The sequence below is a fragment of the Panthera onca genome, chromosome F2, assembly GCF_046562875.1.
Source record: "Panthera onca isolate mPanOnc1 chromosome F2, mPanOnc1 haplotype 2, whole genome shotgun sequence".
Lineage (NCBI taxonomy): Eukaryota > Metazoa > Chordata > Mammalia > Carnivora > Felidae > Panthera > Panthera onca.
In genome coordinates this window covers 54,485,154-54,509,653 of record NC_138356.1, presented here as the reverse complement: position 1 = coordinate 54,509,653, position 24,500 = coordinate 54,485,154, and the positions used below count along the sequence as shown (strand labels likewise).

The window sequence follows — 24,500 nt, the reverse complement described above, 5'->3', positions numbered from 1 at the left end:
CTTTAGTTTCCTTTAATTTGGAACGTCCAGTTACCCAGTCTTTATGTTGTTGACTTTATTTTGTACCTTTTATGGACTATCTCCAATATTTCCTCAAGATCAGATTGACTGGCTACATTTTTGCCAGGAATACCACATAAATGGCATTTCCTTTTTAGTGTCTAACATGAAGGAGAACTTCATGGCAATTTTCCATACTATTATGGCATAAAATTTAATTGGGTGGTATTCACCTGGTTTCCCTGCTCCCAAGTTATCATCTTCCCCTTTGAATTAATAAGTACTTTGTGTGAAATGAAAATAGAAACACAATGGTTCAAAATCTTTGGGATGCAGGAAAAGCCGTTCTAAGGGAGATGTTTATAGTGACACAGGCCTATCTCAAGAAACAAGAAAAATATCAAACAATCTCACCTTACAACTGAAAGAACAAGAAAAAGAAAAAGCCCAAAGTTAGTAGAAGGAAAGTAATAAAGAATACAGCAGAAACAATTAAAATAGAGAATAAAAAAAAGACCAATGAAACCAAAAGCTCGTTCTTTGAAAAGATAAAATTGATAAACCTTAGCCAAAATCATCAAGGGAAAAAAAGAGGACTCAAATAAATAATCAGAAATTAAAGAGAAGTTAAAACTGACACCACAGAAATAGAAAGGACTGAGACAATGGCAAAAAATTATTTGCCAACAAATTGAATAACCTAGCAAATGGGTAAATTCTTAGAAATATACAATCTTCCAAGATTGAATCAGAAAGAAAAAAATCTGAACAGACTAATAACTAGTAGCGAAATTGAATCATTAATCAATCAAAAAACTCCCAAAAAACCAAAGTCCAGGAATGGATGGCTTCAAAAGATAAAATCTACCAAAAATTTAAAGAAAAAGTAATACCTACTCTTCGCAAACTTCCAAGTTATAGAAGAGGAAGGAATGTTTACAAATTTCATTCCATAAGGCTAACATTACCCTGATACCAAAACCAGGCAAAGACACTTAAAGAAAATTAGACCATTATCTCTGATGAATATAGATGCAAAAATCCTCAACAAAATATTAGCAAATCAAATTGAACAATGCCTTAAAAGGATCATTCACCATGATCAAGTGGGATTTATTTCAGAAATGCAAGAATGGCTTATTATCTACAAATCTGTCAACATGAGATAAACCATATCAACAAAATGAAGAATAAAAATGATAAGATCATCTTAATAGATGCAGAAAAAGCCGTTGACAAAATTTAGCATCCATTCATGATAAAAAATTTCAATGAAGTTAGGTATAGAGGGAACATAACAGAGTAAATGTCATATATGACAGGGCCACAGCTAACATACTCAAACTGAAAATTTTCCTTTAAGATCAGGAATAAGACAAGGATGCCCACTCTTGCCACTTTTATTCAGCATAGTACTGAGAATTCTAGCTGCATCAGTCAGACAAGAAAAATAAAGAAAAAGTCATCTAAATTGATAAGGAAGAAGTAAAAGTTAGTAATTCCGCTACTGATATTTACCCAGAGAAAGCAAAAACACTAATTCAAAAAGATAAATGCACCGCTGTGTTCATTGCATTATTTTTTACAATAGCCAACATATGAAAGCAACCCAAGTGTCCATTGATAGAAGAATGGGCAAAGAAGATGTGGTATGTGAATACACAAACACACACACACACACACACAGGAATATTTCTCAGCTATAGAAAAGGGTGAAATCTTGAAATCTTGGGGGTACCTGAGTGGCTCAGTTGGTTGAGCGTCCACCTCTTGATTTCGGCTCAGGTCATGATTCCAAGATTGTGAAATTGAACTTCGTGCTGAACATGTAGTCTGCTTAAGATTCTCTTCCTCTCCCTTTTCCCCTCTTTCCCCACTCGTGGTCTCTCTCTAAAATAAAAAAAAAATTTTAAAAAGGTGCCTAGGTGGGTCAGTTGAGCATCCAACCTTGTCTCAGGTCATGATTTCATGGTTCATGAATTCAAGTCCTGCATCAGGCTCTGCACTGACAGTGTGGAGCCTGCTTGGGATTCTCGCTCTCCTCTTCTCTCTGCCACCACTCCTTTGCTTGCTCTTTCTCTAAATAAACTTAAAAAATCTTAGAAAAAGGATGAAATTTTGCCATTTTTTGACAATGTGGATGGACATTCGTAGAGGATATGTGAAGTAAGTCGGACAGAGAAAAACATACCATACGATTTCGTTTATATGTAGAATATATAATATATAATAAGGAAAAAGCAAAACCAGATCTGTAAATACAGAGAACAAACTGGTGAAAAGGGGAGGGGTGGCCAAAATAGGTGAAAGGGAGTGGAAGAAACAGGTCTAGTTATGAAAAGAATAAATCATGGGGATGGAAGGTACAGGTATAAGGAGTATAGTCCATGGTATTGTAATAACACTGTATGGTGACAGGTGGTAGCCACACTTGTGGTAGACATAGCATAACATAAAGACTTGTCAAGTCACTATGTTGTTCACCTCAAGCTAATAGAACATTAGATGTTAAACTGTACTTCAATTTAAAAAAAAAAAAGGTAAAACTGTCACCAAAATAATAAAATACCTAGGAATAAATGTAAAGAGGTGAAAGACCTGTACTCTAAAAACTATAGAACACTGATGAAAGAAATGGAAGAAAACACAAAGAAATGGAAATACACACCATGCTTATAGATTGGAAGAATTTAGATTGTTAAAATGTCCATAATACTCAAAGTAATCTAGATATTCAGTGAAATGCCTATCAAAGTACCAATAGCATTTTTCTTACAGAACTAGAACAAAAAAATCCTGAAACTTGTATGATTCACAAAATACTACTAATAGCCAAGGTATTCTTGAGAAAGAACAAAGCTAGAGGTGTCACAATCCCAGATTTCAAACTATACTACACAAAGCCATAGTAATCAAAACAGTATGGTACTGGGGCGCCTGGGTGGCTCAGTCGGTTGGGCGTCCGACTTCGGCTCAGGTCACGATCTCGCCATCCGTGAGTTCGAGCCCCGCATCAGGCTCTGGGCTGATGGCTCGGAGCCTGGAGCCTGCTTCCGATTCTGTGTCTCCCTCTCTCTCTGCCCCTCCCCCGTTCATGCTCTGTCTCTCTCTGTCTCAAAAATAAAAAATAAAAAAAAAGTTAAAAAAAAAAAAAAAAACAGTATGGTACTGGCACAAAAATAGATACATAAATTAGTACAACAGAATAGAGAGTCCAGAAATAAACCCAAGCTGATCTTGTCAATTAATACATGACAAATTATATGACAAATAGGGAATATGTATATTCTCTATACAATGGGGAAAATTAATAAATGGTGCTGGGAAAACTACATTGTAAAAGAATGAAACTAGACCATTTTTTTTTACACCATACACAAAAAACTCAAAATGAATTAAACATGTAAATATAAGATCTGAAGCCATTTAATTCCCAAAAGAAAACATAGGCAGTAAAGGCTATGTATCAGCCTTAGCAATATTTTTCTCAATCTGTCTCCTCAGGCAAGAGAAACAATAGCAAAAGTAAACAATTGGGAGTACATCAAACTAAAAATCTTTTGCATGGCAAAGGAAATCATCAGCGAAATGAAAGGTCACTTACGGAGTTGGAGAAGATATTTGTAAATGCTATATCCAATAAGGGATTGATATCCAAAATATATAAAGAGCTCCTAGAACCCAACACCAAAAAACTAATGTTTTAAAAAATGGGCAGAGGACCTGAACATACATTTTTCTAAAGAAAGCACACAGACGACTAAGGTACCTATGAAACAACCTCATGAACCAAGCTCTGCTACCTTCAGACTTTTCTTCTACAGCTTCTTTACCTCTCTCAGCCTTCAAAGAATTGCAGAGAGTTAAGAGTCTCCCTAGGCTTTGGCTTCAGGGAATGCTGAGGCCGGTTTCATCTTCTATCCATACCACTAAAATTTTCTATCAGTTAAGGTTGCTTTGCTTTCTTATCACTGGTATGTTCACTTGAGTACCACTTTTAATTTCCTTCAAGAACTTTTCCTTTGCATTCACAGCTTGGGGCAAGAGGCCTAGCTTTTGGCCTTTCTCAGCCTTTAAGATGCCTTCCTATTAATTAAGTTCATCTTGTATGGGTGAGGTTTGTGGCACCCAAAACAATTACAATAGTTAACATCAAAGATCACCAATCACAGATGACGATAACAAATACAGCAATAATAAAAAAGTTTGAAATATTGTTAAGAATTACCAAAATGTGACTAAGAGACACTGAGCAAATGCTGTTGGAAAAATGGCGCCAATAGACTTGCTCAGCACAGGGTTGCCACAAACTTTGCGTTGTGAAAACAAAAAAAGCTGCATCTGTGAAGCACAATAAAACGAGCTATGCTGTACTGTATGCCATATTCAAAGAGAACTTTCTCCAGTGTTAATAAAAAGAAATGATGCATCAATAATTTACATCTTTCCTGTAGAACTTACCTCATTTCCTTTTATGTTCTTTGAGATGACTCTGGGTAAGATATTTAGCCCCTATCTTATTCTATAAATATGATGATGATAATAGTACTTATTTCACAATTATTATAATGAGTAAAATATATTTCAAGCCACCTACACAGGGGTTGGCACTTAGAAAGACCTTAGTAAATGCAAATATCCTTTATTACCATTCTAGGCATCTTCTATACATTCTGCCTTAAATATTATAGTCATCCCAAATTAAACAAATGAAATGAGCAACATTAATGGGGAAAAACACGGCAACTTTAGAGTGATCTTCATGGAAATCATAAAGCATTTAAAAAATTTTATGCCTGAGAAATTTGTGAATAGCTATTAAAAAAACTTGACTCTGTGTTAATCTGGCATATTTAATTTAGAGACAAATTTCTAAAATCTTGCACCATTTCAAAAATAAGAAATGCAAAATTCATTATTCTGTTTGTCATTGTATTGTCAAATAAATTATATTTTATCTATAATTCTAACTGTATGCCCATCACTTTCAATTTTATACTTTCCTATAATGCATATATTTCAGTAGTTTGTAGATCTGCCCATAAAAAGTGAACCAGTTATTCTTGAAATAAGCTTTGGATGCTTTAAATATACTCAAAACCAAGTTTCTGGAAGTTTGAAAATAAGATTAACTAGTCTGATGATACTAACTGCAAATAATAGTGTACCGTAAGACAAAACATACCCTTTAGATGAAGTAAATAATTTAGAATTCTTCTCTGTGTAGTAAGAGATTGTATAATATTCACTTAATAAATTCCAGCCTGCCTAGTATTCCCCATAGGTAAGTAGATCATGCCACTAAAAAAAAAAAAAAAAAAGTCACTAAAAGATGTTTGATCCCTCAGTTGGTCAGTGGCCATGATAGGAAAATAGGCTTATAATTCTATTCAAAGGTTGCAAACTAAGAGTAGCTAAAGGAATTGTGTATAAACAGTGATTTAGGATAACACCTAAAAAAGTCTGGTTTCACTTTCTCATGATAGTATTAGAATCTCTTGATAATTATTTATGCTTTTCAATATTTTATTTAAATCTAATTTAGTTAACATATAGTGTAATAATTGTATTAGGAGAAAAATTTAGTGATCCATCACTTACATACAACACCCAGTGCTCATCCCAAGTGCCTTCCCTAATGCCCATCACCCATTTAGCCCATCCTCCCTACTCAGTATTCCTCTAGCAACCTCAATTTGTTTTCTGTATTTAGGAGTCTCTTATAGTTTGCCTTCCTCTCTTTTATTTTTTCTTCCCTTCCCCTGTGTTCATTTGTTTTGTTTCTTAAATTCCACATATGAGTGAAATCATATATTTGTCTTTCTCTGATTGACTTATTTCACTTAGCATAATACACTCAGTTCCATCCACATTGTTGCAGATGGCAACATTTCAATTCTTTTTGATCGCTGAGTAATATTCCATTGTATGCTTTTTCCTACTTTTTCTTGCCTTACTTCAATAGCTTGGATTTCCAGCATGATACTGACTAGGAGTAATGAGGGCAAATACCCTTTCCTGTTAGCAGTCTTAGTGGGGAGGAGCATTTGGTCTTTTACCATAAAGTACAGTGTTAATTCTAGGTTCCTCAGGGAGGCAGTTGCCTTTAATTTCTAGTTTGCCAAGCATTTTTATCATAAATGGAGGCTAAAGTATTTTTCTTCGGTCTGTTGATAATGCTGAATTTCACTGATTGATAATTTGAGTGCTGAATCAGCCCTGAATTCCCAAGATACACTATATTTGGTCATGATGTATTATCCTTTTTACTTATTACTGGATTTGATTTACTAATATTTTACTGAGACTTTTTGCATTACATTCATCAGGAATAATGGTTTCTCTTTTCTTTTCTTGTCATATCTTTGGCTCTCAGAGTAATGCTGGCCTCATAAAATAAGTTGAGAGTTGTTCCTTTCTTTTGTTTCCTGGAACAGTTTGATATTGTTTCTTTGTTTGGTAAAACACACCAGTGAAGCATTCTAGGTCTGGAGATTTCTTTGTTGGAAGGTTTTTAACAATAAATTCAATCCTGTTAACAGATACAGGACTACTGAGGTTATCTATTTCTCCTTGAGTGAAATGTAATGCTTGTCTTTCAAGGAATTTAACGTAAATTATCAAATATATGAAAGAGTTGCTCATACTACTTCATTATTACAACTTAGTGTCTTGGACCTTTATATACATTTTTATTCCTGCTATTGGTAATTTCTGTCTTCTTTTTCCTTGGGTTATTCTGGCAAGAGACTTACCTTGATCTTCTCAAAGGACCAGCTTTTGGTTTCATTGCTTTTCTTAATTATTTTCAATTTCACTGATTTCTGCTCTTAGCCTTTATAAATTTTGTACTGCCTATCTCCTTTAGATTTTGTTTGCTCTTCTTTTCCTAGTTTAAGGTGGAAGCTTAAACTATTGAGACATTTTTTCTTTTCTAATATAACCTGTAATGCTATAAAATTCCCTCTAAACATTGTTTTAGTTGCATCTCACATGTACTATGCTTCATTTTCATTCAGTACAAAATTTCCTAATCTCCTTTGTTAGGTCCACTATGACTCATGGGTTATTCAGAAACATGTTGTTTAATTTCCAGGTTATTTGTGGGTTTTCCAAATTTTTCTTTTTTACTAATGTCTAATTTTTTAAAATGTGTATTTATTTTGAGAGAGCATGTGTGAGTGGGGAAGGGCTGAGAGAGAAGGAAAGAGAATCTCAAGCATGCCCTGCACTGTCAGTACAGAGTCTGATGTGGGGCTTGAACTCATGAACTGAGAGATTGTGACCTGAGTGAAAATCAAGAGTCAGATGCTTAAGCAACTGAGCCACCCAAGTGCCCCTACTAATATCTAATTTAATTCTGTTATGCTCAGAGAACATTGTGTTTATGATTCTTATTTTTTAAATGTGTTTTTTATAGGACAGAATATGGTCTATTTTGGTGAATGTTCCCTATCTCTTCTAGGATTCCAATCAGATGTGTGTTAGACTGTTTAATATTGCCTGACAGCATTTAGATGCTCAGTTTTTTGTTTTTAATCCCTGCCCCATCCCCCACTTTGGTTTAGGTTCTACTAATTTTTAATAACCTATTTTCAAGGTCACTAATTCTTTTTTCCATAGAGTATACTGATGAGTTTGTTGGAGCCTTTTTCTCTTGCTGTGTTTTTTTCCTCTAGGATTTTTTTTTCACCCTTTGCAGTTTCTCTCTGCTCTAATTCTGCATTTATTTATGTACATAACCCATCTCTTCCATTAAACTTTTTAAAATCCCATAGTTATTTTAAGTTCCTTGTCTTGTAGTTCCAAAATATAGATCATCTGAATCTGGTTACCTGGTCTGCTTTGTTTCTTGACAGTGGGATGTTTTTACTTTCTTCGTTTTTTTGTGCCTTACAATTTTTGATTGAATACTGGATGTGAGAACAGTAGAGACTGAGGTAAATAGTATTTATGCCTGAGAGTGGACATACTTCTGCTAGGTCATTAGTGTGGGTAGTTATGACAGGAGGGTTGTAAAAAGGCTGATCTAACCTTGAGTTTTGTTGTTATGGTTACCCTCAGTGCATCCCTCACTTCAAATTCCCCTAGTGTTAAGTTACACTCTGGTGGAGGCTGAGTTGATGGAAGATTTTCCCCAACTCTGCTATTCTGCCCTAAGCTTTGGGCTTTCACTGTACATCTGCCTCTCAGAGAGAGTCTCTCTATGCTCTTACTCCTTCTCTAGTGGTAGACTGCTGTTGTCACTTACTTGGTGCTTCCCAGCCTGATTGGGGGGTGGAGGGTGTTGCATGGATGAGGGGTTCAGACTCTTGGCTCAGCCTCAGTCCTGGGCCATGTGTTCTTGGGTTTCAGGGTTTGGGACTTTTTAGTGCTACTGCCCTTCCTCTAGAAAATTTGTAATAGTCTAGGCCCAGGATGATTTAATTTCTCCTCCAGGCACAGAGATGGTGTTTTTAAAAATTTTAATTTTTTTTCGCCTCATCTGCAACAGGTCGTCTTCTGAGCCTTTGGGATGCTAAGATTTAATGCTCTCTCCCAGCGGTTTAAGACTTTTGACACTTACAGAAAAAAATCCAAGAAGGACATTCTGATTTTTCCACAGAGGAATACACTTCCTTCCTAAAACTCGGCACCATCAGAGCAGCTCCCTTTCTCCTGGTCTTTTTTGCTAGGAACTGGTCAAGGACCATAAGAAAATCTGTAAATCTAAAGAATTCTATACTTGCTGTCACACACTAGGCTTTTGGCAATTTGTTAGTTGACTTCTCAATTATGCAGTTCTTTCTTCTTTCTATGCTCAGATGGAACAGTTCTCCTAGCCCATCTCCTTGGTGACACCTGGTTTTCCTCAGATTTCAAGCTAGTTGGTTTCCTTGTAACCTCAGCTCTCTGATGAATTTTTTAAAAGTAATGATTCTACAAATTACCCAGCCTTTTCTTGTTACATTTGGAGTGACATTATTTCCAGCTTTCTTCATCCTAGGCAGAATCTGGAATTCCTTTGCTTACTATCAATAACATGCCTAAAAAGCCTAGAACTTAAACTTATAATCAGTAAATTAGTGATGGTTCAGTATTCACAAGAGGTTCCATATACACAAGTAGGCAAATTGTGTACTGTAAAACTCCATTCCTCTGACCTATGCTAAAAAAAAAAAATCAAGGGTGGGCATCTCAGAGGCAACCATCTTTTATCCAAGATTAAAGTGTTTTCTTGAACAGGTGCTTCCCATACTGGATGCTGGCTGGCCAAAACAACAAAATAATCTTGTTTGGGAAGTCTAAATGCCAAAATGAACAATAAACACAATTATTCAGCCAACAGAAGGGCAAAAGACATACCCAGAGAGAATAAAGTAAGTAGAAACCATGGTAGGAGGTAGAAAGTAAGTGACTGAGGTGGATACAGGTATGAGTAGCAGAAGGAAAGAAGATGGTGATATGATCACAATGACACCACAGTGAAGTACAGAACAAGGGACATTTGGTTCTCAAGAGATAAGTAGATTACATGTTCATCAAAACTAGGTACTATTTTCTAAACAACATTCTACTTCTCCTTGAGACCTGACTTGCCAGTGCATTTGTTTGTAGAATGACCCAGTTCTTCATGAGATCTGATTGTTTCCACTGTTCCCTATGATCTTGACATATGTTCATGTTAAACATCCACCTCAAGATAATTCCAGAGGTTTTCTCTGTTCCCTGCAAACTCTAAAAATCCACACTACATAATTTTACCCAAAAGCAAAACAAATCAGTATTAAGATTACAAACTAAAGTAACTAGTTTTGCTAAGTGAATTAAGTAAATGAAAATGAAGTGTGATAACTAAAAAAGTACACTTAAAATCAAGTGCACTTTTGTATGATCCTATAGAAAAAAAAGCATCAGCATAAGAAAATGCAGAAAAACAAAAATATTTGAAGCAGACAAAACGGGGAAAGTGAAACATCCATTTACCTGGCATGGGCAAATTACCTGTAAGAGTCAAGAGTAAGATGCTCTAAGTTTCCCTGGATAGTCAGGAACAGGTACCACAAAGCCCAAGGTCACAATTTGGTATCCAAGACCAAAATGGGACAGCAAATAAGAAAGAAGGAAAGGATGGCTGCTTTGGGCAAATGCTGACAAAAGAAGTAGCCCCCAATAGCTTATTAGGAGTGGAAGGAAGGAACAAAAACAAACCACGCATAACCAGAAAATACGTTTTTAAAATGGAGAAGGCTGAGATTACTTAGTGTAGTGTTAAAGAGCTCTACTCACTTCAGATGTCTCTAAGGGTATTATCATAGACATATACATTAATGTTTACCCTGATGACATTGAACCATCAATAAAATGTTACTTTCTGTTCAGAATGTTCTATATAAGATGTGCAAATAATAAATTTTAGCAAGATTTCATTTAAAAAAGGCTTGAAACATAGTCTTAGCACTTAAATGAGAAGAACTCATTTATACTAGACAATTTACTAATTTGGAAAACTCATTCTTTGCTAATGCCAAATTTATTGCCTTAAAAAAAATCCTAAACCCATAAACTGGCCAATAAAATACAATTCCACATTCCTTCTATTTTCATGTTTATTAAAGAAAAGATCGTATTTATCTTTAAAGTACTAGTGAAAACTACAATTAGTAAAATATTCTCTAGAGAAAATTTTGAAATGCATTTCAAGTAGTCAATTGATACTTTTTTTTCTTTGTAGAACACTTAGCAAATAAAGACTTTTGAAGATTAAATGTCAAAGACATTTAAAGAACCTCTAATAACTGCTATTACCAAATTAAATTAAAAATGAGTATCAAGAAAAAGATTGTCTGTTCAGAAACAAAGTATTTTTACGAGGCCAGACTGAAAAGTTAATGACCTGAAACTTTAATTCCAAAGCCTATTATTGAATTCCAAATTCAAGCATTCTGTACATAGAATGAATTGCTAAAATTTACACTTTTCTTACTATGCATTAAGTATTGGGTTGATATGCATCTACAACTGTATAAGGAAAAACAATTCCCTGTGTTTCTCCTTTACTCTCACAATGCTACCACACAGAACATTACTGATACCAGATGTGTGGGTTTTCCACACATCAAGTAGTTTTCTGAGACTAGTAGGATATCCTACACAATCTACTTGCAGGTAGTGTCACATCCCACAGGCTAAGGCCTTACTCCCACAAGACTCTCCCAAACTCCCACTTCAGCTGCCAGTCCAAATCCCAGGTTCATCTATACCTGTGACTGGCCATACATCAGGGTTTCAACAACCCTCTCCTTGGGCTCTATAGTTTGCCAAGACAGTTAACAAAATGCACATTGACCAGTTTATTATAAAAAATACAATAAAGGATAATAATGAACATCCAGATGAAAGAGATGCATGATGCAAACTATAGAGGAAGGTGCACAAAACCTCCATTTCCTCACCAGATATGCCATCTTCCTAGTACTTCCATGTGTTCAGCAACTCAGAAGCTCTATGAAGCCTGTACTTTTGGGACTTTTGTGAAGGTTTCATCACACAGGCATGATCAGTCATGATCCTATCCTAAAAGTTAGGAGGTGGAGCTGAAAGTTCCAAGCTCCTAATCATGGTGTGGTCTTTCTGGCAAACACCCCCTATCCTGAAGCCATCCTGGAGCCCACCAAGAGTCATCTCGTTAGAACAAAAGACACTCCTATAACTTAGAGTCAAATACCAAGGGGTTAGCAGCTATGTGTCAGGAACCTGGATCAAAGATCAAATATTACAACAAAAGATGTTCCTAGTGTTCTTATCGCTTAGGAAATTATAAGAGTTTCAGGAACTGTGTGCCAGGACCCAGAGGCAGAACACAATATTTACATATTTTCTATTATTTTACCAACTACCTTATTTAAGCTTCACTACTTAAGAATTAGGAATACGATCCCATTTTATAGAAGAGGAAGCTCAAACTTAAGAGGTGAAGAGATTTAAGTTAGGAAGCTAGTAAATGGCAACTGGGATTTCAGTTCAGATGTGCTTCCAAACCCATGTTCTTAATCACCACCACAGCATGTTCTCCCAAAGCCCATTTTATTTTATTTTTTAAGTGTATTGATTTATTTTGAGATACAGCATAAGTGGGGGAGGGACAGAGAGAGGAGGAGAACCCCAAGCAGGCTCTGTGCTGCCAGCTCAGAGCCCTGTGCAAATCAAAACCACAGGGAATCATCACCTCACACCAGTGAGAATGGCCAGTATGAAAAAGAAGTAAGAAGTGTTGGTGAGGATGTGGAGAAAAGGGAACGCTTGTGCACTCCTTGTTGGAATGTACATTGGTGAAACCATTATGCAAAATGCAAGAATGGAGGCTCCTCAAAAAATTAGAAATAGAAATAACCACATAATCCAGTTATTCCATTTCTGGGTATTTATTCAAAGGAAATAAAAACACAAAATCAAAAAGCACTAACCCCCATGCTTATGGTAGCATTATTTATGATAGTCAAGAGCCAACATAGGAGAACAATATGTGTACATTGATGGATCAATGGATTTTAAAAATATGTATATACATACAATGGGATACTTTTTATCCATGAAAAAGAAGGAAATCTTGCCATTTGTGACAACATAGATGCATTTTGATGGCATTATACTAAGTGAAATAAGTCAGACAAATATATGATCTCACTTATATATGGAATCTCTAAAAACAAAACAAATGAACAAACAACAATAGATTCCTAAATACAGAGAATTGATGATTGACAGAGGGAATGGGGGTTAGAAGATAGACAAAATAGGTGAAGGGGATTAAGAAGTACACACAGGGATCAAAAGTACAGCATAGGGAATAATATAGTCAATCAAATTATAACAACTTTGGTGACTTTTGTAACTAATCATGGTGAGCATTTTGTAATGTATATGATTGTTGGGTCACTATGTCATATACCTAAAATTAATATTGTATTATATGTCAACTATGCTTCAATTAAAAATAAATAATAATAATTACTATAAAATGGGCTTTTGCAGGGGTGGGGGTGCCTAGCTGGCTCAGTTGGTTAAGCATCCGATTCTTGATTGGTTTCGCCTCAGGTCATGATCTCACGGTTCATGGGTCCAAGCCCCATGTTGGGCTCCATGCTGACAGTGTTGAGCCTTCTTGGGGTTCTCTCTCTCTCCCCCCACTGACCCTCACCCCTCTCCGCCATTCACTCACTCTCAAAATAAACAAAAGAAAAATATTTTAATGGGATTTTGGGATGCCTGGGTGGCTTCTTTGGTTGAGGGTCCAGCTCTTGATTGCAGCTCAGGTCACAATCTCATAGTTTGGTGGGTTCAAGCCCCACATCAGACTCTGCACTGACAGTGCAGAGCCTGCTAGGGATTCTGTCTCCCTCTCTCTCTGCCCCTCCCTCCCACTCGTGCTCACTCTTTCTCCCAAAAATAAACAAAATGTAATACTTTGACTCTAATGGAGATAGGTAGAAAGTAAGTGAGAGTGGAAGAGAAGAAATATTTAAGTCAGAATAGGGGGCCCATTTTTTTTTCCCTAGGAAAAATGTACCAGTTTTAAGTGTTTCAATGTTATATAAACAAAGCTACAGTAAACATCGTTGTAGGTGTATTTACATAAAAAACATGTATAGTCTGTGAACACTGTCTGCCATCCTCTTCCCCTTCTGAGGAAGACAAAAGTTCTATCCCCAGGCACTGCTGGGGCAACAGAAATCGGGTTGCTCTGTCACAGAATTCTCCTGTGACCAGGAGCCTATGCCTGCTCAGCTGTACCAATAAATCCTCTTCCTGGAGAGCCACTTCACAGTTTTTCCTACTGAATACAGGTCAGGTCTCTCTCATTGGAACCCAACATTTTATTCTCCAGTCTTCCCTGAAACTCATGAAAGCAATTCAATATTTATCAAGTACTATGCATGTTTTCTACATTTGATGTTATTTTGTTGGTGTGGTATTTAGGCATTTTTAACTGATGATAACATTTCTATACAGAATATCATTTCAACCTATTTTCATTAAAAGAAGTATTCCTATAGGTAGAATTCAAATATAAATCTCAGTCCGATGGTTTTGTATTAAAAATGAATTCCTTTAGTCATGAGTATTGCAATAAAAATTATTAGCATAATAAACATTCTTGACATTGATACTGAAATTAAACAGTACATCAACTTAAATAATTTGTAAACAGATTTGAGTTTGAATCTCAGCTTTGTGGTTTTTCTTTGTATCCTAGAACAAGTTCTCAAACTCTCCATGTTCTTTTATCTCTTAAGTGCAGATAATAACAAGCGTGTTGATTGTTGAAATTAATATTTATAACATGCCTTGTATATATAGCACATGCTCATAAATCTTAGCTATCATTGTACTTAGTAATTGTTACAAGTTCCCATTTGTAAACTTCATATTTGTAATTCTGTGGTTTAAAAAGTATTCTGCCTATAAATGAGTGTTTTATATTGTGTTTTAAACTAGGGTACTAAGAATTAAGAGGCAGTATAGTGTAGTGGTTAGGAACATAGATGCTGGGTTCAGTCTTAGCTCCACAACTTATTACCAGGCTGACCTTGGGCAAGTGACTTTGCTGAACTTTAAAATGGATATAACAGTAGCACATTTCTCCCAGGGGCATTTCTGAAGAGGTAATCAAACTGCCTGTATAAACAGTTTAGAAAACTTGCTGACATATAGAGCTGTGTGTCAGTTATTGGCATCATCATTATCATTATTAATTTGTTGAGTAAATTATTCTTTGTCACTATTTTAGGTGAATCTTGGAAGCAACCAGTACCTTTTCTCTGTCATAGTGGATCCTAAAGAAATGCCCTGCTTCTGTTTACGCCATGATGTTGATGCCCTACTCTGGCAACCACACTCCAGCAAACAAGATGATATGTGGGAGCACATTGCAACTTTCAATGCTTTAGGTATAAAGCAAGCTCTTTGACAGCATTTTCCATTATGTCAGAAATTAGGGTCGTTTTTTTTTTAAGTTCATTTCTTCTTTTTCTTTTTCTTTTTCTTTTTTTTTTTAATTTGAGCTGTCTTAATTACCTTTGGATTGATTTGTGCTATATTTGGTTGCTTTTACTATAGTTGATGAATGTTAGTACTTTTGGGACAGAACCAATCTATTTTTATGCTTGTACAGAAGATCAGCACAGAATAGAAATCAAAATGGTTATCTCACCACTTGATTCTTCTAATCAGTCATTTGTTTATTCCAAATAAGCTATGCGGTATTAGAATATGAACAGTGGGTTTGACAATACCCTACATGGAACTTGTATTCATGTTTCTTCAGAGTAATCATCAAAAACATCATAGAATTGCTCAAAGGAAATGCATTTTAAAACTAGGGCTTGAAAAGTGGTAAGATACATAATTGTAGACTTAAGCAATAATTCATTTTATGTCAAACTATATTAGTATTGTATGGGAGAAGTTTTTTTAATATAAATTAGGCACAGTTACTGCTTTATTGAGTGATTATTTTAAACTGGGAACAGGAAGTAAAATTATATATTCTGAATACAACCTTAATTATAGAGGAGATTGGTCAATTATCCTTTATAGTTAATAATGTAGGCTGCTAAGCTGGTTAATTCAGACTCCAAATGGATTTTTATGACCTGAAATAAAGAGTTTTATTGAAAAATTTGAATATAAAATTTCTGGCCTCTATATAATTCCTCTTTTTTAATTCTGAATCTTCTTTTTTCAGTAAGGAAATCTCTGTCACATAATTTTTATATGCTTAGATTCTCCATTTGTATCCCTAAGTCTGTTTAGAATTCTGCTTAAGTTAAATCAACATTACATTTGATATGTAGTCTCGAGACATTATATACATTGTTAATTTTCTCAAGGTTAGCCCAGAGAGCTAATTCTAAAATACTCAGGTATCTACATCCTCTTCACTGTTTCCTCTTCAAACCCTGTTTAATGATAAAACCAATATTGATCTTCCTGTGCTCTACCTAGAGTTCCTTTGCTCGTTATTTGATGAGATCACTTTACGTTAGTGTTCTGTTTTTATCCCACATGTTATAACGTTCAGTAACCATGTCCCAGTCTGAAAATACTAATTTATACTTCAGAACATAAATACCCTTTTAACCTGTAAAGATAATTTTTTTAAAAGACAAGAATAAGATTTTACAGAGTTTAATTAGTTTTCAAGGGATGTTTTAATTAAGTTTTTAAAATTAGATGCTTAAATTTTCATTCCAACTTGTAGTGATCTCAAGGTTCTACTTCTGGGAGCTGAAGTACAACAAAATCCTGTTACACTGTGGGCACTGGTGTATAAAAATACCACTAACATTATAGAAATAATAAGAGAATGCATTGTCACATTAGCATTTTTAGGCTTGGGGGCTATATTATGAACACACTCCTGAAATAACTTTATGGTGGTATCCTATAAATATTTTCCCATTTATTTGATAAAAAAGATTCTGTAATCCACATCTGTGATTGATGAGCTTAATTATTTGGCATTTAAAGACAGTTTGACATGTTTTTAGTCCTTTTGATTTTTAGATTTTTAGTGTCCTAATTATTCACAGAAATAAGGAACTATATTGTGTTTTTCTTAAAGAGATAATACCCTACCTATTTTGTTCCTTAAGAATTAAAGCTCTATTTTGGCACCAATTGGGAGAAATTGTAAGTAGTCATTAACGGTTCAGAATTCAAACACTGTTGAATATTTATGGTGTATATTTTATCGAGGCATTTTAATTTATAATAAAAACTGGGAAATACTAAATGTGTAATCACATTTTCCTTCTTTTTAATATATGGATTTTTATTTGTTTCATAACAGGCTACGTCCAAGCATCAAAGAGAGACAAAAAATTTTTTGCTTGTGCTCCAAACTACTCATATGCAGCCCTGTGTGAGTGCCTTCGTCGAGTGTTCATCTACCGCCAGCCCACTCCCATGTCCACTGTACTTTACAACAGAAAGGAAGGCCGGCAAGTAGGGCAGGTTGCTAAGCAGCAAGTAGCAAGCCTAGAAACCAATGATCCTATTTTAGGCTTTCAGGCAACAAATGAGAGATTATTTGTTCTCACTACCAAAAACCTGTTTTTAATAAAAGTAAATACAGAGAATTGATCACCCCAACATGTCAGCTTTTCTGTACTGAGAAAAGTATTCAGTGGTAGCCAGAAAGCTTAGTAGTTATACTATAACCTGTTAAGTTTTACTATGTTAAATAAACTATCTTATATGAATTTTTTATTTTTTAAAGGAAATTGGAAGTATATTCAAGAGATTATGATTCTATAAAAGCTATGGAATGAAGCTGCAAATTTAGAGAAAATTTACTTCTGTAAAAAATGTAAAGTATTAGAATGATTTTTTTAAAAAGTCTGGAATTTCATCTTTTATATGAAAGATGTACAATTCAGTGTTTAAAAATAAAAATATTTATCACATACTCTTTGTTCATTGATAGTTTCTTCCTTCTGTACCTATAGAACTTTTGGATTACAGTTAAACTGTTGGTTCTTGTAAATACTCATTTAAGTGGACTGAATAGCTGAGGTAGAGGGGGGAAATAGAACAGAAGTACAGCAGGTCCAGTATTGTTAAAGTTTGCTGAAATACTAAGATTTGGGGTTTTTATCCAAAAATTTTTTCCATTTATTTTTTATTCATTTGCTCTTCCAACAGGGATAGACAAAGAGAGATGATAAAGTTCCATAAAGTGTGGCTCTTATCCATTGTTATACAACAAACCACCTCAAAACTCATTAAAACAAGACTATTTGAAAATCTATGATTCACTGATGTGGCTGTCTCTGTTCTGCATGGCTCCAGTAGGCTAGACTTGTCTTATTCCTGTGATAGAGCAGACATTGCAAGAGGGCAAGACTGACACACAAGAGCTTATCAAGCCTGTGTTTCCATCACATTTGCTCTTCTTCCATTGAACAAAGCAAGTCACATGGTCAAGTCTAGAGTCCGTGTGAGAGGGACTGCACAGGAACACAGCAGGAGGTATAATTCATTGGCGCCATTAATGTGATAGTCTGTCATACAAATTATGATTTATCTTGGTAGTTCTCCTTAAACTTCTACAGTTAAAAAAAATAACCCTGGGGCACCCGGATGGTTCAGTCAAGTGTCCGACTTGAGCTCAGGTCATGATCTCACAGTTCTTGAGTCAAGTCCCACGTCGGGCTCTGTGCTGACAGCTTGAAACCTGGAGTCTGCGTCAGATTCTGTGTCTCCCTCTCTCTCTGCCTCTCCCCTGCTCATGCTCTCTCTCTCAAAATAAACATTAAAAAAAAAAAATAACCTTGTTTATACATTAAATATATTGTGTCATGAATTGTAGTTTTTCATTTCCTTAGATTTTTGGGGGTTTGCATTTACCTGGAAAAGTGTTTACTTTGGAGGAAAAAGATGGAGATTACATGCATGTTCTAAACACTTAAAATGCAGTTTCCTAGAGAGAAGTATTGGGATGCTACATAAAAAAATTGGGGAAGTCCAGAGAACTGGTAATGAAAGCCAGAGTCCTAACAGTGCTCTTAGTATTTAGGATTGAGGTGGACTGGGTTTCGAGCATCATAGGGTCAGAACACAGAAAAACAAGACACAAAACTGTATTTCCAGAACTTTTCTGTGCTGTAAAACTTAATGACACAAAAGAGTATTGAGACAGTGAATTATTAAAAACTTTATTATGTGACAGGAGATTTAAATCTTTAAAATTTTCCCCAAGGATCATAAGTACCCTCTTAGGAAATATAAGAAAAATGCAGATTAATGTGCTCCTTAGTTAACCATATGGCTATGTGTGTATGTATGCATATACACACAAAGTTCCAGGTAGTAATAAATTTTTTTTTCTTCATGTGATTTTTAACATAATGTTGAATTGGAAACTATCAGGATAAGTAGTCCTGATTTTTGCATCTTGACCTATCTTAAGAGAGTAATACATCCAGAGCAGTGATTCTAAGCTCTGATTTCTCGAAATGTTTTAAGAATCCCATAAGCCTATAAATCAACTGAAACAATTTTCTACACTTTAAAAAATAAACACACAAATAAGGCTCACCACAAGAGTCTCTTAATGATAGAGAACTATGGGTTGAAAGGGGGAGGTAGGTGAGAGATGGGCTAGATGAGTGATGGGTACTAAGGAGGGCACTTGTGATGAGCACTATTGTATGCAAGTGATGAATCACTGAATTCTACTGAAACCAATATTGTATGTTAACTAAAATTTAAAAAAATAATAAGGCATATGCTATAAGTCTATGGCATAATACAACTACCTCGTATTTTGTCGATTTTTATCATAAATTATGAGCAGGAATTTATGATAGTAATAAAGTAGTACTTTATGTGCTTTTCATATTAAGAGTCCCTTAACAATATTCATTATTTCATACAAATCAAAACCACACTTAGATATCACCTCACGCCAGTCAGAGTGGCCAAAATGAACAAATCAGGAGACTATAGATGCTGGAGAGGATGTGGAGAAATGGGAACCCTCTTGCACTGTTGGTGGGAATGCAAATTGGTGCAGCCACTCTGGAAAACAGTGTGGAGGTTCCTCAAAAAAATTAAAAATAGATCTACCCTATGACCCAGCAGTAGCACTGCTAGGAATTTACCCAAGGGATACAGGAGTACTGATGCATAGGGGCACTTGTACCCCAATGTTTATAGCAGCACTCTCAACAATAGCCAAATTATGGAAAAAGCCTAAATGTCTATCAACTGATGAAGGGATAAATTGTGGTTTATATACACAATGGAGTACTACGTGGCAATGAGAAAGAATGAAATATGGCCCTTTGTAGCAACGTGGATGGAACTGGAGGTGTTATGCTAAGTGAAATAAGCCATACAGAGAAAGACAGATACCATATGTTTTCACTCTTACGTGGATCCTGAGAAACTTAACAGGAACCCATGGGGGAGGGGAAGGAAAAAAAAAAAGAGGTTAGAGTGGGAGAGAGCCAAAGCATAAGAGACTCTTAAAAACTGAGAACAAACAGGGTTGATGGGGGGTGGGAGGGAGGGGAGGGTGGGTGATGGGTATTGAGGAGGGCACCTTTTGGGATGAGCACTGGGTGTTGTACGGAAACCAATTTGACAATAAATTTCATATATTGAAAAAAATAAAAATAAAACAAAAATTAAAAAAAATTTAAAAACCCTATATTCTTTAAAAAAAAATTCATTATTTCAACATTTAGTAAGCATCAACTATATACCATAACCTCATGTTTCCAATGTTGAGGATAATGCATTGCTAAGTATAAAGAGACAAAGAGTCTACCTTACAGAGTTTTCCAGGTAAAGTTTCTCTTTGGAGGAAAAAAAAGTGGGAGGGGGTAAGTGGAGTAGTGCTTCTCTAAGAAAGAAGTCTGACCAAATCCGGAACCCATACAAGAATTAGGCAGAAGTGTTGCCAATAGGAAGGGGAGAAAGAGGATAAGGGAATTCAAAAATTAAGAATGGTAAAAACTGATGCTTTCAAGTAATATACAATTGTCAGATTTCTGCATACAAAGGAAATTACTATACAGATTAAATCACCATTGCACAGGCATTTCTAACATTTTATAAATGTGATTAAAGAGATAAATGGTAAGTTTATGTATGGCAAATAATATAATACAACTAGTATTGTACTAGTCATTGCTGATTACTGGAAGAATATTTTAATTACATCTTAGTACTAAGGGTGTCTTACCAAACAAGTAAATGTAATTTAGCTGGTAAAAATTATGCCTAATATTAGAATGTTGGAATAATAAATGAAAAATAGCCCCTCTCAAATTAGTATGAAGGAATTATGAGCAAAAACAATGAAGATAAAAGGTAACCAATCAGGTACCAAGATATATTATGAAGTGGTAAACAAGTTGGTATATCATTGGATCCGTAAATAGACATATTTTTTTATTTACTTAAATGTGTATAATCTCAGACCCAGAAAACAAAAATATGAGAGAAACTAATGGATTATAAAATGTAAAATTTCTTTATGACCTGATTCTATAACAGTGGTAAAAGAAAACAGACTGAGAGAAGATACTTGTCGATGCATAATAGAGGAGGGTTAAAATCTAGAATAATCTAGAATGTCAAAACACTATTTTTTCATAATAAACTGCAAAATAGGGAAGCAGATAAAAGATATTAATAGCCAATTTACTTTTAAAAAGATGCTCAGTCTCCCAAGTAATCAGGGAAATTGGTAAAAAATGTAAATTTTTAGAATATGACATATTGACCAAGGTGGGGGAAAATGGGAACTCTCCTACACTGTTGGTGGGAGTGTCAGTGGGTACCAAAGGACAGTTATAAATACGTATTCAAATAAATAGTGCATTTTCCATAATCCCAGAAATACTGGAAGACACTCAACATGTGCCCAGCGCAGTATATATAAGAATATGCATTGTGGTGATGTTTCTAATAAAAATTTGGAGAAATCTAAATTTCCATCTTAGGGAAGTAACTAAATTGTAATATTTTTACATTAGAATAGTATATATCAATGTTTATTAAAAGCTTGAAGTTACATCCCTCTTTATGGGTCTGAAAACTCCCTGACACCCAGTATGTAAGTAATACTTTTCCGCTTTCTCATAGGAGAAAGATGCAGTTAAATTTTAACACCTGGGCAATTTACAACAGGATCTGTGTGTTTTCCAAAAGGATAGATAATGCCTGTGAGAACTCTTTCTTTGTTCATAAAAACGTATTTTTTGAATCGTTAATGTATATATTAAAGAGGGAAATATCCCTTAGTGCCTCAAAGGAAATAGGAAAGTTAAGATTGTATGTTGCCTTGTTTCCTAAGTTTCTACCATGGGAAGGAAATAAAAACAGCCAACCCCATGACTTTTCTTTGAACAAGTGTTTTGGGTTTAAAAGGAGGCAAGCCATGTTCCAAGAGAAGTCACTTGTGTTGGATCCATTACCAGCCACATCCATCTTGAGGTTCTGTTCCACCTGTCCTTTCCTTCAGCAGACTAACCCAGGCACACAATATGACTGTGTCAGAATGTGACTGGCAAGATCAGTTACACAAGTATTTATCAAGCCTCTGCTTGTGTCACATTTTCTCATATCATACTGGCCAAAGCAGATCACATAGCTTATCCCAGAGTTAGAGTGGAGTACCCTGCAAAGTTCCATGGCAGAGGACCTAGATATGAGGAAGGCGAGGAAATGGAACCATTTTTGAAATCTATTACATGTACCCCATACTATGTCCAAACAATGTAGATTTCTAGCCTTTTCCCCTCACTTCATGGCACACAGAAAATTATACTTATGGCACACTAGGGGTGCTCTTGGCCAGAAGTGACTTGGCTATCTAAGGACCAAGGGATTAAATATCTAGGTGACCTGTAACCTATTTGCAACACACTGATGTAAAGTCTAAGAGGTATGTGCATACTCTGAATGTCATTTATAATTAAGGGCTATACTCAATTTTCTTTAAAAAAATTATTGAAAATTTTTATTTTAGAAAACTATACTGTGTCATTGATATCCAAAATGTATAATTATTACCATTTCAGATGTTCATACATGTCATTGCATGAGCTTTTGTTTTATTTATTGTTTAATGTTTATTCATTTTTTGAGAGAGAGCGCAAGTGGGGATGGGCAGAGAGAGAGGGAGACACAGAATATGAAGAAGGCTCGAGACTCTGAGATGTCAGCAAAGAGCCTGACGTGGTGCTCAGACTCACGAACTGTGAGATCATGACCTGAGCTGAAGTTGGACGCTTAACTGACTGAGTCACCCAGGTGCCCCTGCATCAGCTTTTAAAGTGAACTTTTTTGACTTCTGGGGAAGATGGTAGCATAGGAGGATCCTAGGCTTACCTTGTTCCATGGACATACCTAGATAAAACCCACATCAGTGTAAATAACCCAGAAAGTGACCCAAAGACTGGCAGAACAGACCGTCCACAGCTAAATGTAAAGAAAAGGCCATATTGAAGAGGGTAGGAAGGTCAGAGACATGGTTCAGAGCCAAAGTGTTCAGGCAACTGTCCACAGGAGGGACACCATGGGCACAAAAGGCAAAAGGAGCAGGCCCTGCACCAGGCACCTCAGGCACAGGGGACCTGCACAGGAAAGATGAACACCCTAACATTTGACTTTGAAAACCAGAGGGGCTTAACTTTTGAAGTTCTTACAGTGAGGCTTAAAACCTGGAACTTTACAAATCATGGGGTCAGCTCTGAGAGCCAGAGAGTGACAGGAAACTGTCCCTGCCCTTGAAGAGGCAGTACCACAAACAGCCCCACTTAGATACAGCACAGAAACAGCAAATTGAAAGACTCCTGGGGGTACAGGAGGGAGATTTGTTTGCTAATCTTGAGGCCCATGCTGATGGGTAGTTCTCCAAGAACAAAGGAGCTGGCGGGGGGGGGGGGGGGGGCTCTCCTCTCACTCCCCACCCCCTCCCACAGCCTAGATACATGGACACCTGTGGGAATGAGCATAGCTTGAACACTTTCTAGTTAGCTTGCTAACAGTATGCCCTGGACCTGCATACTTGTGCAGATCTGCCCCCATCTCAGATTCCTCCCACAGCAAACCAGCACCAACCTAACACTGCATGCCCCAAGCCCTGCATTCTCCTATGGACTTGCCCCCTCCAAAACACCTTTGGTATGAGTCCATCCAAAGATGTGTCACAAGCTTGGCAGTGTGCAAGCAGCCCCGATGGGTCAGCACCACCACAAAGTGACTCCTGCTCAGGGAGAGGAGAAGATAACCACCACCACACACCCTTCCTGTGGTCCCAGCAGTGGACTGCAGGCCTCTCCCAACAATGACAACTTCTCAGGGACAACACCAGGGAAGCACCCTGCAGTTCTGTGCTGCTGCAGCTCTGGCAAATGCCTGGTCTGACCCTACTCAAGCCCAAAGCAGTCCCATACTGGCCCACTAACACAGGAACCAAACCCTGCCACAATAGACAAAGAGAGCCATTGCAGCTGACTGGACTAAAGGCAAATGCAACTCAGCCACAAGAGTAGGGTGCATGCAAAACACAGGATGACAACCCTGAACTGCCAGGTTCTGGTAAACAGGGAACATTGTAGTGCAGGACACTCCAAGACCTCTGCTTTGTAAGTCCAATACTTTCAAGAGCAGGAGACATAGCTGATTTTCCTAACACACAGAAATAGACCCAGAGTTAGGCAAAATAAGAAGACAGAGGAGTATGTCCCCAATGAGGGAACAGGAAAAAAAAAAAGCACAGCAAGAGACTTAAATGAAATGGATATAAGTAATATACCTGATAAAGAATTTAAAGTAATAGTCACAATGCTATTCTCTGGACTGGAGTAAAGAATGGAGGGCTTCAGTGAGACTCTCAACAAAGAGATAGAAAGCTTAAAAAAGAACCAATCAGAGATGAAGTACTCAATAAATAGTACTAGAGAAAAAAGAATGGATCAGCAACCTGGAGTGCAGAG

At 36.2% G+C, this 24,500-nt stretch overlaps 1 protein-coding gene across 1 annotated transcript in view; it reads left to right on the top strand.

Moving 5' to 3' along the window:
- The window catches only part of NUDCD1 (NudC domain containing 1), a 75,652-nt gene extending 58,200 nt beyond the window's left edge, over window positions 1-17,452 (top strand). The window contains exons 9-10 of the mRNA XM_060611162.3: window positions 14,771-14,930; window positions 16,835-17,452. Coding sequence (XP_060467145.1) covers window positions 14,771-14,930; window positions 16,835-17,127 — 453 coding nt within the window. The 3' untranslated portion in view covers window positions 17,128-17,452. The remainder of the gene's footprint in view (window positions 1-14,770; window positions 14,931-16,834) is intronic.
- The last annotated feature ends 7,048 nt before the right edge of the window (window positions 17,453-24,500 follow it).